Below are 19,687 nucleotides of genomic sequence, written 5' to 3'. Positions count from 1 at the left end.
GGACTAACAGGGGATTTTGAACGTGTACAGAGAAGGGCAGCATGAATGGTCATAGGTTTGTTTTTGACCTTTGGGAGACTGTTATAGAGATTCTGAAGAAAATGAACTGGAATACTCTTGTAGGTAGATGTAAATTATCCTGGAAAAGTCTATTAACAAAGTTGTAAGTAATGGTTTCAAATGATGATTCTGGTAATATGCCAGAGCCCCCTACCTATTGCACACATAGGGATCTTGAGAATATGATTAGAATAATTACTGTACTCACAAGGTATTCAAACAATCATTCTTCCCATGCTCCATAAGTGAATGGGACAGGCAGAAACCCTAATAATTGGTACAATGGGACATACCCTCTGCCATGCACTTCATGGTGGTTTGCAAAGTATAGATGCAGATGTAGATACAGCTAGAAGAGGGAATCAGCAACTGTAAGACAATATATTATGAGTTACTACATGAACCATGTTCATGAACCATGGACCTTGCCATTGAGCGGAGGGGTATCTGTTGAGAGGCCAGACAAACATGTGGTTCCTGAAGAGGGGCAACAGCCTTTTCAGTAGTTGCAGGGGCAACAGTCTGGATGATTGACTGATCTGGCCTTGTAACACTAACCAAAATGGCCTTGCTGTGCTGGTACTGCGAACGGCTGAAAGCAAGGGGAAACTACAGCTGTCATTTTTCCCAAGGGCATGCAGCTTTACTGTATGATTGAATGATGATGGCGTCCTCTTGGGTAAAATATTCCGGAGGTAAAATATTCCCCCATTCGGATCTCCGGGCGGGGACTACTCAAGAGGACGTCGTTATCAGGAGAAAGAAAACTGGCGTTGTACAGATCGGAGTGTGGAAGGTCAGATCCCTTAATTGGGCAGGTAGGTTAGAAAATTTAAAAAGGGAAATGGATAGGTTAAAGTTAGATATGGTGGGAATTAGTGAAATTCCGTGGCAGGAGGAACAAGACTTTTGGTCAGATGAATACAGGGTTATAAATACAAAATCAAATAGGGGTAATGCAGGAGTAGCTTTAATAATGAATAGGAAAATAGGAGTGCAGGTAAGCTACTACAAACAGCATAGTGAACGCATTATTGTGGCCAAGATAGACACGAAACCCACACCTACTACAGTAGTACAAGTTTATATGCCAACTAGCTCTGCAGATGATGAAGAAATTGATGAAATGTATGATGAGATAAAAGAAATTATTTAGGTAGTGAAGGGAGACGAAAATTTAATAGTCATGGGTGACTGGAATTGGACAGTAGGAAAAGGAAGAGAAGGAAACATAGTAGGTGAATATGGATTGGGGCTAAAAAATGAAAGAGGAAGCCGCCTGGTAGAATTTTGCACAGAGCATAACTTAATCATAGCTAACACTTGGTTCAAGAATCATGAAAGAAGGTTGTATACATGGAAGAACCTGGAGATACTAGAAGGTTTCAGGTAAATTATATAATGGTAAGACAGAGATTTAGAAACCAGGTTTTAAATTGTAAGACATTTCCAGGGGCAGATGTGGACTCTGACCACAATCTATTGGTTATGAACTGCAGATTAAAACTGAAGAAACCGCAAAAAGGTGGGAATTTAAGGAGATGGAACCTGGATAAACTGAAAGAACCAGAGGTTGTACAGAGTTTCAGGGAGAGCATAAAGGAACAATTGACAGGAATGGGGGGAAAGAAATACAGTAGAAGAAGAATGGGTAGCTTTGAGGGATGAAATAGTGAAGGCAGCACAGGATCAAGTAGGTAAAAAGACGAGGACTAGTAGATATTCATGGGTAATAAAAGAAAGAGATACTGAATTTATTTGATGAAAGGAGGAAATACAAAAATGCAGTAAACGAAGCAGACAAAAAGGAATACAAACGTCTCAAACATGGGATCGACAGGAAGTGCAAAATGGCTAAGCAGGGATGGCTAGAGGACAAATGTAAGGATGTAGAGGCTTATCTCATGAGGGGTAAGATAGATACTGCCTACAGGGAAAATAAGAGAAACCTATGGAGAAAAGAGAACCACTTGCATGAATATCAAGAGCTCAGATGGTAACCCAGTTCTAAGCAAAGAAGGGAAAGCAGAAAGGTGGAAGGAGTATTTAGAGGATCTATACAGGGGCGATGTTCTTGAGGACAATATTATAGAAATGGAAGAGGATGTAGATGAAGGTGAAATTGGAGATGCGATACTGCGTGAAGTGTTCGACAGAGCACTGGAAGACCTAAGTCGAAACAAGGCCCCAGGAGTAGACAACATTCCATTAGAACTACTGACAGCCTTAGGAGAACCAGTCCTGACAAAACTCTACCATCTGGTGAGCAAGATGTATGAGACAGGCGAAATTCCCTCAGACTTCAAGAAGAATATAATAATTCCAATCCCAAAGAAAGCAGGTGTTGAGAGATTTGAAAATTACCGAACTATCAGTTTAATAAGTCATGGCTGCAAAATACTAACGCGAATTCTTTACAGAAGAATGGAAAAACTGGTAGAAGCCGACCTTGGGGAAGATCAATTTGGATTCTGTAGAAATGTTGGAACACGTGAGGCAATACTGACCCTATGACTTATGTTAGAAGAAAGGTTGAGGAAAGGCAAACCTACATTTCTAGCATTTGTAGACTTAGAGAAAGCTTTTGACAATGTTGACTGGAATACTCTCTTTCAAATTCTGAAGGTGTCAGGGGTAAAATACAGGGAGCGAAAGGCTAGTTACAATTTGTACAGAAAGCATATGGCAGTTATAAGAGTCGAGGGACATGAAAGGGAAGCAGTGGTTGGGAAGGGAGTGAGACAGGGTTGTAGCCTCTCCCCGATGCTATTCAATCTGTATATTGAGCAGGCAGTAAAGGAAACAAAAGAAAAGTTCGGAGTAGGTATTAAAATCCATGGAGAAGAAATAAAAGCGTTGAGTTTCGCCGATGACATTGTAATTCTGTCAGAGACAGCAAAGACTTGGAAGAGCAGTTGAATGGAATGGACAGTGTCTTGAAAGGAGGGTATAAGATGAACATCAACAAAAGCAAAATGAGGATAATGGAATGTAGTTGAATTAAGTCGGGTGATGCAGAGGGAATTAGATTAGGAAATGAGACACTTAAAGTAGTAAAGGAGTTTTGCTATTTGGGGAGCAAAATAACTGATGATGGTCGAAGTAGAGAGTATATAAAACGTAGACTGGCAATGGCAAGGAAAGCGTTTCTGAAGAAGAGAAATTTGTTAACATCGAGTATAGATGTAAGTGCCAGGAAGTCGTTTCTGAAAGTATTTGTATGGAGTGTAGCCATGTATGGAAGTGAAACATGGACGATAAATAGTTTAGACAAGAAGAGAAGCTTTCGAAATGTGGTGCTACAGAAGAATGCTGAAAATTAGATGGGTAGATCACGTAACTAATGAGGAAGTATTGGATAGAATTGGAAGAAGAGGATTTTGTGGCACAACTTGACTAGAAGGAGGGATTGGTTGGTAGGACATGTTCTGAGGCATCAAGGGACCATCAATTTAGTACTGGAAGGCAGGGTGGAGGGTAAAAATCATAGAGGGCGACCAAGAGATGAATACACTAAGCAGATTCAGAAGGATGTAGGCTGCATTAGGTACTGGGAGATGAAGAAGCTTGCACAGGATAGAGGAGCATGGAGAGCTACATCAAACCAGTCTCAGGACTGAAGACCACAACAAAAACATTCTACATGTATTACAGGGGATATGAAGGTAGGTTGAAAAATAATTTTCTTAGCGAGAGTGGCATGAAGAAAATTGAAATGTATCTGAGCAGCCATCAGATATGTAGCTTTGGAGACAAAAATATGGATCACAAATGGACAGTTGATCTTCCCACATACCATGTGCAAATGGAACAGAGAGGGGGTAGGGGAGATATTATTATCATAAGCACTATCTGCCACATATTGTAATATGGCTTATAAATGTAAATATAAATGTGTTTGTCTTTTTAGGTTTCACTTACTCTGAATTTACCTTGAGATACATTGCATTGTGGTAGATGGTGATAAAATAACTTAATCTTTTCTGTGTTGTTTATTAGTCAATGTATTACCAAGCACTGGCTGCACATGGAATAGGCCCAAATTTTCAGGTTAATTCTTCAATATCGCATGAACATATAATGCCTTTTATCTACTAGCAGTTTCCCCATTGTTCATTAAATTTTGACAGATACTAGCAATTACAATTCTATTAGTCTTACTATTGCCAAGAAACATGCTATTATTTAGTCTTTGTGTCTCTTAATTCTGGTATCTTTTACACTTTGCCTAGGTTGTGTCAGAAGTCCTCTTGTGTGTGTGTGTGTGTGTGTGTGTGTGTGTGTGTGTGTGTGTGTGTGTGCGCGCGCGTGTGTCCACCTTTGAGCACAAATTCCTTGCCTTCTAGAATGTCAACATTTTCTCACTTTTTTGGTTTATGAAGATATATCCTTAGGATTCTAAGGCTCTTGAATCAGAATTCAGTGTTTTGTGCTGTGTTGGATTTAGTTATGATTCCCATACTGGTAAGTATGATTCTCTTGGTGGTTGTAGTTAATTGTATTAATTATACTTATAATGATTTTGAACTTTTGTTTACACAACTTACTGTTGTAATTGGTTGTCCAACAGAGATAACACTACTGTTGACCGTATCAACATCAAGGCAATTCTGTTGGATACCAGAGCAAGTATTATAACAGAGAAACAAATGACTTTGTACGTCAGATGCTTGTACCTAATTTGAAAAACATGTTCTCTCTTACGGTACAACAGCAATTGTTAATTTCATTCTCCAGGAATGCAATGTTGACTGGGCCGAACGGATAAAGCTTGAGAAGTTTCGATGGCATAATTCACAATGGCTAGAGATGGTAGAGAGCACAGTGATGGACAACACTACATGCAGTCTTGAGCCTGACATGAATGATATGCCCCCATACTACACAGATGACATTCTGCAGCGCACACTTCTGTATCCTTCAGGTAAAATTTTGAAACTAGATGCTAGATTTCTTCAGGTTGCATGCCAATTAAATTGTTGAGAGAGAGAGAGAGAGAGAGAGATTCACAGATGTGTTTCTAGTCATAGCGTAGTAGTGATAAATGGAGTCAAATGTGAAGAGATGAGTAGTTATGAAGGAAGGTAGATGTGCAGATCTAATCCTTTGTGTGTAGGTAGAAATAGGATGTAAATGAATAACGATGTAAATCTATATACAAAAATAAATAAATAAAATAAAACAAAACTTTCTGTTACTACCCTAAGTACAAAAAGGTTAAGTTAATTTTAGTGGGGGCAGCATAGATACTAGGGAGATTATTGTCGATCCTGGATATTAAATAATAGGTCTTAGTTTTTCCCCAATACTTTCTTTTCATCTTACTACCTTACTCCAGATCCAGTGTTCAGAGCAACTTGTTCTTTCTGCTGGTACTGGGTTTCTTTGGATGTATTTTCTAGCCCATTTTTCCTTCAGCTTCTAACTATGACCTCTTATAGGCCTGGAGCCCTATGTCCATGACACAGACAGAAAGACAAACAAAAAGGAGAAATCTGAGAAGAGGTTAAAAAAATCTAATGAAGTATAGTCCTTGATAAAATTTAAAGAAGAGAGATGCATAGCATCAAAGTTTAATTTTATGATCCCCATAATGGTTTCAAGGGAATTTTTACCTAAAATCTAGTGATGGATGTCCAGTTAATAGAATTATAGGGGGAATGAAGGACACAGGGAATTACAGAATTGGGGCATGTCAGAAAACACAAGTAAACCACAATTCTTTACGTTTTTTATTTTTTATTATTTATTTGTTTGTTTGTTTGTTTATTTATTTATTTATTTCTTGTTCCGGTGACCCATGTAAATATCACAGGATATGGAACGTATCAGGAATCTGTGGCAGCACATAACAACAAAACAAAACAAAATGATTACATATTGCTGAAACAGTAACTTAGGTTCTGCTACAGAAAATCAATTTTGAGAGATAAATAAATATTACAAAGTAATAAGTGTTGCAGAAAATAAATATTGAAAAATATATGTTTACAATAATTAAGTGTTTGCTAGGATTACAAATGTAGATTTGGGCATATATTTGCAGTTAACAATACAAGAAATGTACTGAAGAAGAGAAAGTGTTTAGATGACAGATGTAAGTGATAGCTAACAAAAGGGACTTCTGTATGCATCCTCTTTGGTTTGAAGCTGGCACAGTACTTACAGTAGAATATCTGTGGCTTCCCTCTGACAACCATGCCACCATCCTTGCTACCCTCCCTGTTTTCCTTTCCCTGTTGTTTCATAACCTGGGTTGTGAGTTAACTGAATCCACTTTCCCTTCTTCCCTTTCTTTCCCCCCTCTCTCCTCCCTGATGAAGGAACATTTGTTCCGAAAGCTAGGAACGTAAATTTTCGGTTCTGTTTTTTGTGTATCTATCGGCTGTACTGAGCTGAGGTAAGTACGGGCCAGCAACTCTATCTCTTTGTTAGTATTTGTTTCACATCTTTATATGAGATTTTCCATTAATCATTTAGATCACCTAAATGGTCCATATACTTCATTGTTTTGTCCCTTTTGTTAGCTATCACTTACACCTGTCATCTAAACACTTTCTCTTCTTCAGTGTTTTATATATACATAAATAAGTATTTTCGTCACCAACTGTGCTAGTTTCATTTTCCTCCTATTATCTTGTTCCGTTTATAGTCCACTTCTCTTTTTTTTTTTATTTATTGATTTATTTATTTAACATTCCATAGTTTTAACGTTCGTTATTCGCTGTTTTCCAGCCAACAATCACTGCCAACAATCTCTTCCACACCTACCAGTATCATCCATTTCCATCGATTTCGTGTTGCTGGCGATATTTTTGTGTCATTGGCTATCTTTCTCTGCCACAGGAAAATTTTTTTGGGACATTTCTGTGCCACCCACGAACTTTTTTCGGGCATGCGCGATCTTTCTTGCGGCACGCGCGATCTTTTTTTCGCCACTCGCTATCTCTTTTTTGAGCAACGTGTGTTCTTTTCCCCTGATCTGGACATACTTGCTTGGTCTGTCAACTTTTTCCGTATTTTTCTTATTAAGTTCTAGGCGCTCCAGTCCAGAGCTGCGCTGCTGCTACGGTCGCAGGTTCGAATCCTGCCTCGGGCATGGGTGTGTGTGATGTCCTTAGGTTAGTTAGGTTTAAGTAGTTCTAAGTTCTAGGGGACTGATGACCGCAGCAGTTGAGTCCCATAGTGCTCAGAGCCATTTGAACCATTTTTTCTTATTTAGTGGTCTTCCATTGGTATTGAACATTACCAACACAATTTCTTTCTTTCTCGTCCTTCCCTCCGTGTTTTATTCCTTCTTATGATTATTATTTTAACTTTAGTTATTTAATTTCCCTACCCACCAGTTACCCACTATGTACCCTAATCCTATACCACATTATTTACAATCATTCCTGAAACATGCATTCACCGGAGCCAAACTGCAATCCCACATACTTTTCCTCCGGTCCTGCTTAACCTTTGGAATTACCCCTAAAGGACTTATGTTAAAAGTTCCCATCTCTGGGTGCAATTCCTCCTTCCACCAGTCTCTCCTGGACTTCCAGAATCTTCAATCCTTAGCCCTTACCCAACTTGTCCTGAATCTCTACACTACTTCATGTAACCACCACTCCCAACAGCTCCTATCTCTCTTCAAAGTCCTCCACCTCTCAAACCCTTGCTTGGAGAACTCACTCCGGAACATCATCCTAGAAGCCAGCTGCAAACTTGAGTTCCATGCCACACACCACCTGAAAAAATATCCACAGTGCTAGTGCAACACCTAAGAAGTGGGGTCCCTCTCCCTGTCCGTCACAAACACCAACCACAACAGAACCTTCAACAAACCCCCCTCATAGCCAACAAACCTATCCTAGCCACTCTACTCAATCTCGCCATCCCAGCACATACCCCACACAGACCAAATCTCAACTATAGCCCAGTCAAATGCCACATATCACCAGTCCCAATTCAGTTCTAAACCTCTCATCCAGATCCCTCTCTCCTCCAGAGACATCTGTTCTATCAAAAGGATTAACCTTTAGCCCCACGCCTAAATTCAACCACACTGCCCTGGTTAAAGATCTCCTCTCATTCACCCGGAACCTCAACTGGAAATATCACTTCACTACCCAAACACATCCCCCAAATACTAGACCCAGTGTTGAACCCTGTCTAGAACAGTTCCGACCGCCGTCTCAAAGGGATCCTCCTCCCTTCCCCCAAAACCATCCCTTGCAGACATTTCAGGAATTCCTCACATCCAGTGTTGCCTCCCAATCCTTCTTGAAGCACATCCCGACAACCCCCAACATCACCCCAGCTAAATCCCGTGCCATTAAGGAGCTGAAAACAGACCATCTATTGTCATCCTCCCGGCGGATAAAGGCTCCACAACTGTGGTACTTGACCGTGTGGAGTACGTGGCAGAATGACTGCGTCAACTCTCCGACACCTCAACCTACAAAGCTGTTACCCAGGATCCCATTCCCTCCATCCAGACTGAGCTGCAGAAAATCCTAAAAATCCAAGGTCCCTCACTAGGCCTCACAATGGCTTCCATAGACTTACTCACTCCACCTGAGCCACGTACCCCTACCTTCTACCTATTACCCAAAATCCACAAAGAGAACCATCCTGGCCGTCCCATTGTAGCAGGCTTCAAAGCCCCAACAGAATGTATTTCAGCTCTGGTAGACCAACACCTCCAACCTATCACCTGCAGACTCACATCCTACATCAAAGACACAAACCACTTCCTAGAACGCCTCAAATCCATTCCCACTCCTCTCCTACCTGAAACCTTTCTTGTCACCATAGATGCTACATCCCTTTACACAAACATCCCACATACCCATGGTCTCTCTGCCCTTGAGCACTACCTCTGCCAACGCCCACCCGAAGCTCTTCCAAAAACCTTGTTCCTTATCACACTTACCAACTTCATCCTCACCCATAATTACTTCACTTTTGAAGGCCAGACCTACAAACAAATCAGGGGAACGGCCATGGGAACCAGGATGGCTCCGTCCTATGCCAACCTCTTCATGGCCCGCATGGAGGAGGCTTTCCTGAAGACCCAACAGCTGCTTCCCCTGGCCTGGTATAGGTTTATAGATGACATCTTTGTGGTCTGGACTTATGGTGAAGAAACACTCCATAACCTCAACTCCTTTTCGAATCTGAATTTCACCTGGTCCTTCTCCAAAACCCAAGCCACCTTCCTGGATGTTGACCTTCATCTTTTTGAAGCTCACATCCACACCTCTGTCCATATCAAACCCACAAACAAACAACAGTACCTTCACTTTGATAGCTGCCATCCATTCCACATCAAACACTCCCTTCCCTACAGCCTAGGTATTCGTGGCAAACATATCTACTCCAGTGACAAATCCCTCAACAATTACACCAATAACCTGACCAGTGCTTTCCTCTCCCGCAACTATCCTGCAGACCTTGTCCACAAACAGATCTCCCGAGCAATACATTCCTCCCCGTCCAACAACAATGTTCCTACCCCCAGACCACACAGAAGCATCCCCCTTGTCACCCAATATTATCCTGTCTTCGAATACATCAACAAATTACTCTGCCAAGGATATGACTTTCTCAAGTCAACCCCTGAAATGAGATCATCCCGTGACAAAATTCTCCCCACACCACCCAGAGTTGCCTTTCGTCGCCCCGCTAACCTCCGTAACATCCTTGTTAAACCCTACAATATTCCCAGACTACCGTCTCTACCCAGTGGTTCCTACCCCTGTAACTGACCCCGCTGCAAAACCTGCCCCATGCATCCCCCCACAACCACCTACTCCAGCCCCGCTACTGGTAAAACATACACAATTCAAGGCAGGGCCACATGTGAAACTACACATGTCATTTATCAGCTGACATGCCTGCACTGCACAGCCTTTTACATCGGTATGACAACAACTAAACTGGCTGAGCACATGAACGGACACAGACGAACTGTTCGCCTAGGAGATGTCCAATACCCAGTAGCGGAGCATGCCCTCCAGCATAATTCTAGGGACCTAGGAATCTGCTACACCGTATGTGCCATTTGGATTCTCCCACCCAACACCAGTCCCTCTGAACTGCAGAGATGGGAACTTGCACTCCAACACATTCTTTCATCCCGCCGTCCCCGTGGACCGAACCTATGTTAAACAACATCACTCCCATTTACTCTTCAGTCTTCTCCTCTTTCCCTTTCCTCTTTAGCCATTCACGCATCTTTTCATCCTACATAGTTGTGTTTATGTTTATACTATATACCTCTTTACTTCTGTATGCATCCTCTTTGGTTTGAAGCTGGCACAGTACTTACAGTAGAATATCTTTGGCTTCCCTCTGACAACCATGCCTCCATCCTTGCTACCCTCCCTGTTTTCCTTTCCCTGTTGCTTCATAACCTGGGTTGTGAGTAACTGAATCCACTTTCCCTTCTTCCCTTTCTTTCCCCTCTCTCCTCCCTGATGAAGGAACATTTGTTCCGAAAGCTAGGAACGTAAATTTTCGGTTCTGTTTTTTGTGTATCTGTCGGCTGTACTGAGCTGAGGTAAGTAAATTTGATTTATATGAGTATCAAAGAAGGGAAAGCTGAAAGGTGGAAAGATTATATAGAAGTGTTATACACAAAGAAAATGACTGGAAGACAATGTTATAAAAAGGGAAGAGGAAGTAAATGAGGATGGGATGGGAGATATACTGCGAGAAGAATTTGACAGAGCACTGAATAATATATGTTGAGATAAAGTGTCTGAATAGACTGCATTCCCTCAGAAATATTGAGATCCTGGGAAAGCCAGCCATGACGAAACGATCTATTTGATGTGAAAGATACCAAATGGGCAGAATACCCTCAGATTCCAAGAAGAATGTAGTAATTCCAGTTCTAAAAAGGCAGATGCTGACAGTATGAACATTACTGAATCATCCATTTAATAAGTCATGGTCGCAGATCACTGACACATATTATTTTCGGTTAAGATCTCTACAACATTTTGTCATATTTCATTTGTTCAGTGGCTTTTGATACCAATCTTTATGTTTTCAATTGGTAAACCTGGCTGTATGTACCATATGTTCACCCTAAGAGACTTCTCAAGTGTCCAGACAAATATTACTCATCATGTTTTTCTTGTGACACCCAGTGTAAACAGAAAGCATTAGTTTGTTTCCCAGTACAAACCAAATTATTTTTAAAGTGGAATTTTACTTTCCTGTTTGATAGAGTGGTCCCAACTTAGTCTAGTGCTATATTTGTTTTATTGATATGTATCAACAGGGACAGCAAAACACACAAAATAACTAGCACTCTAGCAGCAAGGAAGTAGCACAATTGCATGGCTGTAGTAGTCAGCACAGGGTAGGGCGTTGCTGTTACTGTTGCAGTACTGTTTGTTCTTTGTGTTTATTGTCCATGTTAATACATATGAGTATCACACTGAACCAATTTTGGACCACTCTATCCGATGGTCATATGGTGGCCCTTAGCCGCACATCAACCCTAGCAGTCGTACATTTTCCTAGATGACTACGGACATCTGTTAAGAAGCAGTCAAGTCTGTGGTGCGACCAGATACCTCGACACTAGCAAGGCTTCCACCAACCTAGCTCTGCATTCAGTCCAGCTCTTCTCCTCATGGCGTCAGTGTCAGTTCGGACCCACATTCATATTGGACAGACATGCCATGTGGTGACACACTTAATATCGAGACATTCTCCCCTGAGTCTATAGATTAAACCACGCCATGCATCTCCACACCCATTGCGGAGCCCTGTGAGTAATTGAAAGTTTAAGCCGCAAACATTCCGAACAACATTCATTTCGTGCCGACATGGGTACTGCGCAAGTCTACGCATCACTGCCGCTAATGTGCATGTGATAGCCATGTGACTTTCGTTTCTGAACTTGCCTGTCTATATTTCCTATGAGAGATGACTAATCCTGCACCTTACATCACTAGAAATTCAGTGTTGTGCTGGTGGATAACCTAGGATGAGGTTACGACTTTGGGCAGTGATTCGTACTCTTACTATGTGCTCCTTTATTTAGCACCATTAAAAACTGGCTTTAGTGTTTAAATAAAAGTGTCATTTTTTTAACCAGGTGTAGATACTGTTCTTTGTACAGCACCTGTCATGCCTCATTTCACTACCTCATATTCATTTTAGTAAATTAGGCAGTGAATCTTTCTGACAGGCCCTTAAAATTTCACTTTTAAAATAATCTTGTTTGTAATGGGAAATAAACCAAGGGTTTCTGTTGGCACTGGGTATCAAGTCAATGATACGGTGAGCAGTATTTGTTTCAGCTGTCTCCAACTATTGATTGCAAAAACGTAATTGAAATATCTGCTGAAACAGCATGGAAAATGCACCTAAAGACTCTTGGGAGGGACACCCTCTGTGCATCTGTTACCAGTATTGTGGTAGATTTGATTATTACCATATTTTTCTGTTTAATAATTCTTTCAGTGTTACTTGTTTTCGCCTTTAAGAAAAAGATATTTCCCTCTGTTGGTCACCCTCCCTCCCCCCCCTCCCCCCCCCCCCTCCCATTGGCATTGCTAGTGCATGTATGACAGTAACTTTCAAGTTCTTTAGGTTCAGTACTGAAAGCCTCATGAATATTATATCTGTTTCTTTCATTATCTTCTTTGGTGTGTAAGGCAGAACGTTTTTCATTCCCTCAGTGTTCCATAATAGTGCGTGATCCTCTTATTCAGATGTGCTTCTCCTTTCTTGTTGGTAAGTGTCTTGCCTCTTTCCTTTGGTATTCTTTTTGTGTCTATGAAGGTTGTATTTTGTGATGACTATTCACTGGGGCCAGAAGACCATTCTTTGTATGTCTTCTAGATAAGTCAATGGGAAGCAAATCTTTTTGAAAGCATTCCTGTCTCCTCAAGTGTGGAGTTACCATTCTGTGTTCCCCTCAGCATCACTTCTCTCTAGGAATATCCATATATTATTGTGCTGGTGTTCTGTTTCAGTCGTCCTATGTAGATCCAGGCAATCTTTTCTGCTGCTTCCATTTCAAGTCTTCTTTCTTGGATCATGTGATGTGTCTTACGTGTATCATTGTAAGATCAGATTGATCCTTTCAGTGCTACAACACTGGTAATTGAATATTACTCAATGGGTAATGCTAAAATTAATTTCAGTCCAACCTGTTACAATATTCTGAATAAATTCCTAACTGCTCTTAATGTTGAGTGAATTGTGGATTTTGCCAACTATTGCTTCTGCTGACTGTTGGAACTGAAAGCAGATAAACACAAAGCTCATCATTGTTATAGTTAGGAGAATCACTTATTCTTGCCTGCTTTTATTCAGTACACTAATTAGTAGAATAACTAATGGAAAAAGCAAGTAACTCCTGTTTCAAAACTTGGTTTCCAGTATGATGCATAACTGCATAAGTCTTCTGGCTTCCTCAGATCAGTACCTGACTGAAGCAGTCATAGCTGTCTAGTTTGACAATACCAAAGTATTTCTGTGAGTAGCATCTCTTCTTTCGGATATGTCCAAAAGAACAGACGCCACTCATGATCCTGCAGCCGCACATATACATGATGAAAATAAACTAAATAATTCTGACATTGGCTGCAACTGGGTACTGAAATGAATTCAGTGTTGGCAAGTTAAAATTAGTGCCAGACCAGGACTCAAACCCAGATTTCCCACTTTACACGAGTGGTCACCTTAACCGCTTTGGCTGTCTGAGCATGGGAATTTGGGTTAGACAGAAAATGTGTTTGACTAGCTGATAACCAAAGTGTTTAACGCAAATGCTCATGTGAACCAGGAAATCTGGGTTCAAGTCCTGCTCCAGCACAAATTTTCACTTGTCACAGTTGAATTCATTTCAGTACCCAGTTGCAGCCAATGTCAGAATTTATTTCATTTCATCATGAATATATAACTGGAATTTGAGTTTTGTTTTTCAGTTAGAAACCCAATAACACAAGAAAAATTACAGAATCAATTAACATTCATGTCTCTGTGGCAGATCTGTCAGTAAAAGTGCATTGAAAGTGTAAAAATTACAACTTAGCTCATATGTTGATTTTCCATTTCTACAGATAATTTTTCATTTATTATGAAAAAGATAGATTACTACTCACCATGTAGCATAGATGCTGAGTCACAGACAGGCACAACAAAAAGACTGTCAAACAAGTAAGCTTTCGGCCAAAAAGGCAAAAAGACACACACACACACACACACACACACACACACACACACACACACGGCCGCGTGAAAATGCAACTCTCACACATGACCACAGCCTCTGGCTGCCAAGGTGACATAGTTGTGTGTGTGTGTGTGTGTGTGTGTGTTGTCTCATATCGATGAAAGTCTTTATTTCCAAAAGCTTATTTGTTTGACAGTCTTTTTGTTGTTCGTATCTGCAGCTCAGCATCTCCACTATATGGTGAGTAGTGATCTATCCTTTTCAAAATATTGCATTATTCCATCCTGAGTTTTCCACTGTTTGATTCTACATATAATTTACAGTTTAATTGGGAAGATACTATTTGATTGATTAGTATTTGGTGCCATATAAATTATTAATGAGATTTCTGTATGTATCCTTCATTTCCAGAATTTTTAATGTGGTTTGCAAGTCTGTGATTAACCGATGTACATTTTTGATGCAGAACCCAGGATGAGAAGTACCCACACCTGGTATCTTCCTCTCATCCTGGTATCTGAGTGATGTGCCCTTCATTTTTAACTTTCACCAGTCTATCCATCTATCCTTCCCAAGGAAGAAACTATTAGTTCTGAAAACTAAGATAGTGGATGTACTTCATACTTCTATATACGTCTATTGATAGTACTAGAATTCCACCTCCATTCTGTCTCATAAATGTTTAGGTTGATTGTCAGTGAGTTTGTATGTTTAATGGCAAGGACACTTGCATCCGCTTGCCTGTAAAGTCATTTTAAGCAGCCGCTTTAACATGTTAGTAATGGTTTGTTTCTTGTACTCATCTTGATTAATTTATTCTCAGCTTCTGACTTGGATCTGGATCGTACTGATGACCTTGCAGCTGTTGGTGATGGCCAGTCAAATATTGGGAACAGGCCCAGAAGCAGGTAATAAATTACCTCAAGAGTTGTATAGAATTATTCCCTACGAATTATTCTGTTATTCTTTGGGGAGAGAGAGAGAGAGAGAGAGAGAGAGAGAGAGAGAGAGAGAGAGAGAGAGAGAGAGAATGAGTGTCTTTATTTTGCGTGCGTGCGTGCGTGCGTGTGCGTGTGTATATGTGTGTGTGTGTGTGTGTGTGCGCATTTTATTATTATTATTATTAATAATAATAATAATAATAATAATAGTAGTAGTAGTAGTAGTAGTAGTACATCTCCATGAAATAAGTAGATAAAATCAAACAATGGAAACTCCAGGCTGGAATATCAACAGTCTAAGGAAATGGACAGATTACTACTCACCGTAAAGGTGACACATTGAGATGCAGATGAGCACAATGAAAAGACTGTCACATATTTAGCTTTCAGCCAAAGCCTTCATCAGAATAGGAAACACACATTCATTCACCCCCAGCAAGCACACTTCATGCACCCATGACCACCATCTCTGGCAGCTCAGACAGGAATGCAGCTGGCGTGTTGAATGAAAGCAGCAATCTGAAAGGGGTGGGGGTTGGAAAGGCATAACAGGGTATGGGTGGGGGAAGAGAAGAGTGCTGTCTAGCAGAGTGTCTTGATAAGGCTATCACTAGGCACGTCATTGGAAGGCTGTGAGATAGGTGGTGTGAAAGGGGTGGGGGAAGAGGGAGTGGAAAAGGGAAGGAGCAGGGAAAAGGAAAGATTGGGGGTGCATTTGGCAGTGGCTGGCACACAATGAGGGTGAGGGCACATGAATAGGGAGAAGGTGATATGAAAGAGGGAGTGGAAACTATTCGGTGGAAGGTGTGGGGACAGTAGGGTACCGTAGTTTGAGGCTGGTGTAATTTTGGGAGCAGAAAATGTGTTGTAGGCGCAACTCCCATCTGTGCAGTTCAGAAAAGCTAGTGGTGAAGGGCAGGATCCAGATAGCTCGGACAGTGAAACAGCCATTGAAATTAAGCATGTTATGTTCAGATGCATGCTGTGCCACAGGGTCACCTACTTTGCTCTTGGCCACGGTTTGGTGGTGGCCATTCATCCTGGTGGACAGCTGGATGATAGTCATACAAATATAAAAAGCTGTGCAATTATTGCAGCAGAGCTGTTATCTGGCATGAGCGTTTTCACATGTGGCCTGGTCTCTGATGGGATAGGATAAATCTGTGACAACGGGGATAGGAAGTGCTGGTTTGGTGGATTGGACAGGTCCTGCACCTGAGTCTTCCACAAGGATATGATCCTTGTGGCAAGGGATTGGTATTGGAAGGGCCATTGGAATGGACTGGGATGTTGTGGAGGTTGGGCGGGTGGCAGAACACCACATTAGGAGGGGAGGGAAGGATCATGGGTAAGATGTACCTCATTTCAGGGCATGATGATAGGTAATCTAAGCCCTGGCAAAGGATGTGGTTCAATTGTTCAAGTCTGGGGTGGTGCTGGGTGATGAATGGGGCACTTTTGCTTGCAGCTGATTCTTGGTGGTTGTGGGAGAATTAGATGTGTAATGGGAAATGGCACTGGAGATCTGTTTGTGGACTAGCTTTGGGGGGATAGTACCTGTCGGTGAAGGCCTTGGTGAGATCCTCAGCATACTGGGCAAGGGAATTCTCGTCACTGCAGATATACTGTTCTCTGGTGGCTATGCTGTATTGGACAGATTTTTTGGTAGTAAAGTGATTCTAGCTGTCAAAATGCTGGAAATGTGGGATGGAACATGGACAGAGGGGTGGATGGAGCCATCAGAGATGAGGTAGTCAATGTCTAGGAAGGTGGTGTGCTGGATTGAGGGGGACCAGGTGAAGTGGATTGGGAGAAGGTGCTGGGGTTGTGAAGAAATGAAGATAGGGTGTCTTGGCCTGGAGTCCAGATCGCGAAGATATCATCAATGAACCTGAACCAGGCTAAGAGTTTGGCATTTTGGGAGGCTAGGAAGGTCTCCTGTAAATGACTCATAAACTGATTGGCACCCACATGCCACCCTTCTATGCCAATGGTTGTGTCACATATTTCTTTGTATACCTTCTCTTCAAAGGAGTAGTGGTTTTGGGTTATGATAAAGTTAGTAAGGTGTATGAGGAATGTGGTAGTGAGTTTGGAGTCTGAATGACATTGGGAAAGGATGTGTTCAATAGTGGTAAGACATAGAGAGTGAGGGATATTTGTCTTTAGGGAGGTGGCATCAACAGTGACAAGCAGGGATCAATGAGGTAAAGGATAAAGGGGTGGAGGTGGTACAGAGTTGATGAAGGAAGTGGTTGGTATCTTTGATGTTGGAGTCCAGAGTATGGTAATTGGTTGGAAGTGTTGGTCAGAGGCCCGAAATTCTTTCAGTGGGGCCACAACAACTAGCCACAATGGGGCATCCAGAATTGTTGAGTTTGTTGATTTTGGGGAGCATGTAGAAGGTGAGTATGCAGGGCATCATAGGGCTGAGGAAGGAAATGGATTTAAGGGAGAGGTTCTCGGAAGGGCCCAAGTCTTTAAACCGGTATTGGAGATTGTGTAGGATTTCTGGGATGGGATCACTCTGGCAGAGTTTGTAGATGGAGGAAAGCCTGGGTTGAGCATGAACAATCATTGATACAGTGTGGTTCAAAAGTAAATGTGGTTTGGAGGACAGTGAAAAATCGCATGAAAGAAGAGAAAGAACAGACACTGTGAACATTAGTGCTATAGAGAATAGCAACAAAGGAAAACATCACAGAGTTGTAGGATGGAACAAAAGCTGTTTGGCAAAATCAAACAATGGGAATGCCAGTTGGGAACATCAACAATATAGGAAAAGATAGATTGCTATTTACCATATAGTTAACACACTATGTTGCAGACAGTCATAATTAAAAGATACTTTTACACAAGCTTTCAGCCTCAACCTTTGTTGGAGAAAAAGAAATACACATCATTCCTCACACAAGCAAGCACACCTTATACACATCTGACCGCCAACTGTGGCAGCTCAGACCACAACGCAACTATCATGTGGGATGGAAGCCGCAATCTAGAGGAGGCAGAGAAGGGGAAAGATGAGCAGATATGCTGGCAGAGGTTGGCAAACACAGAGGGTAGGAGATGGGAATGGGAAGGAAGTGACAGTACAGAGGGAGAAGAAACTGTTGGGTGGAGGGTGTGGGGACAGCATGCTACGGTAGGTTGAAGCTGGGATAATTTAAGGGAGCAGAGAATGTTTTGTAAGGATAACTCCCACCTCGCTGTTCATAAAAGCTGGTGGTGGAGGTGAGGATCCAGATGACTTTGGTAGTGAAGCAGCCATTAAAATTAAGTGTGTTATGTGTTACGGCATTAAGTCAGCGTCGGCATGCCAGTCGGGAACAACATGGAAGAGAAGGCTGTGAGAAGAAGTCAGCCAACTGCATGCTGACCAACCTCCTTCCAGGACGCCAACGCGGCAGCAGCAGCCACTACATAAAGAGGACATAAACGCCCAGCCTGACTGGTGATGGCCACGTTGATAACAAAATCAACATTAGCTACTTCATTAGGAATCTCTATGTAGCACAGACATGTGTTATCTATTCTGAAGAAGATTGATTATTTCGTACATTGCCCTTTGCTTGTGACATGTCTAGCAAAGTTAAGTATCGTAATTGTTTTGCTGTCATAAAACTCATTAAAACGAGTTGTTTGATTGTTTGTCTTGCAACCTGAGTATGCAGGATTCCTAGACACAACATTATGTTCAGCTGCATCTGTGCCACAGGTTCATCTACTTTGCTTCTGGCCACAGTTTGGCAGTGGCTATTCAACCTGCTGGACAGCTTATTAGTGTTTATACTAATATAAAAAGCTGTGTAATGATTGCAGCAGAGCTGGTAAATGATATGGCTGCTTTTACAGGTTTCCCAGCACCTGATGGGGTAGGATTTACCTGCGTCAGGAGTGGAATAGGAAGTGCTGGGTTTGTGGGTTGGGCAGCTCTTGCATCTGGGTCTTCCACAGTGATATGATCTTTTTGGGAAGGAGTTGGGAATGGGAGTGGCATAGAGATGAACTAGGACATTTTGGAGGACGGAACGCCACATTAGGAGAGGTGAGAAGGATCTCGGGTAAGATGTTCCTCATTTTCAGGCTTGATGATAGGTAATCAAAGCCCCAGCAAAGGATGAGGTTCAGTTGTTCCAGTCTGGGATGGTATTGGGTAATCCCGGAGTTAGCCTGCGGTAACATACTGTCCCCACACCATTCTCATTTCCTACCCTCTTTGTTTGCCAGCCTCTGCCATCACACCTGCCCATCTTTCCCCACTCCTTTTTCGTTGCATACCCCCACCACCTTCCTTGCCCTAGAACCTCCTGACACTGTACCTATTGGGATTCTAGTCCGTGCACACTCCACCAGATGGTGCCCCTGTCTTCACCTACCTGTACACTACTATCCCTTCCCCTACCTCTCCCCCTCCTCTCTCCCTCCCTCATTCCCTCCCCTCCCACTCCCCCTCCCCCTCTTGCTCCCCCTTTCCCTCCCCTTTCCCATCCCC

At 41.9% G+C, this 19,687-nt stretch overlaps 1 protein-coding gene across 2 annotated transcripts in view; it reads left to right on the top strand.

The window, feature by feature from the left end:
• Positions 1-19,687, top strand: part of LOC124795324 (kinesin-associated protein 3) — a 219,110-nt gene that overhangs the window by 159,771 nt on the left and 39,652 nt on the right. For both annotated transcript variants that reach the window (XM_047259297.1, XM_047259298.1), the window contains exons 15-16: positions 4,798-4,984; positions 15,075-15,159. In XM_047259297.1, coding sequence (XP_047115253.1) covers positions 4,798-4,984; positions 15,075-15,159 — 272 coding nt within the window. The remainder of the gene's footprint in view (positions 1-4,797; positions 4,985-15,074; positions 15,160-19,687) is intronic.

The sequence above is a fragment of the Schistocerca piceifrons genome, chromosome 4, assembly GCF_021461385.2.
Source record: "Schistocerca piceifrons isolate TAMUIC-IGC-003096 chromosome 4, iqSchPice1.1, whole genome shotgun sequence".
NCBI lineage: Eukaryota > Metazoa > Arthropoda > Insecta > Orthoptera > Acrididae > Schistocerca > Schistocerca piceifrons.
The sequence above is the reverse complement of the archived record's forward strand: the minus strand, read 5'-3'. Positions and strand labels throughout refer to the sequence as shown.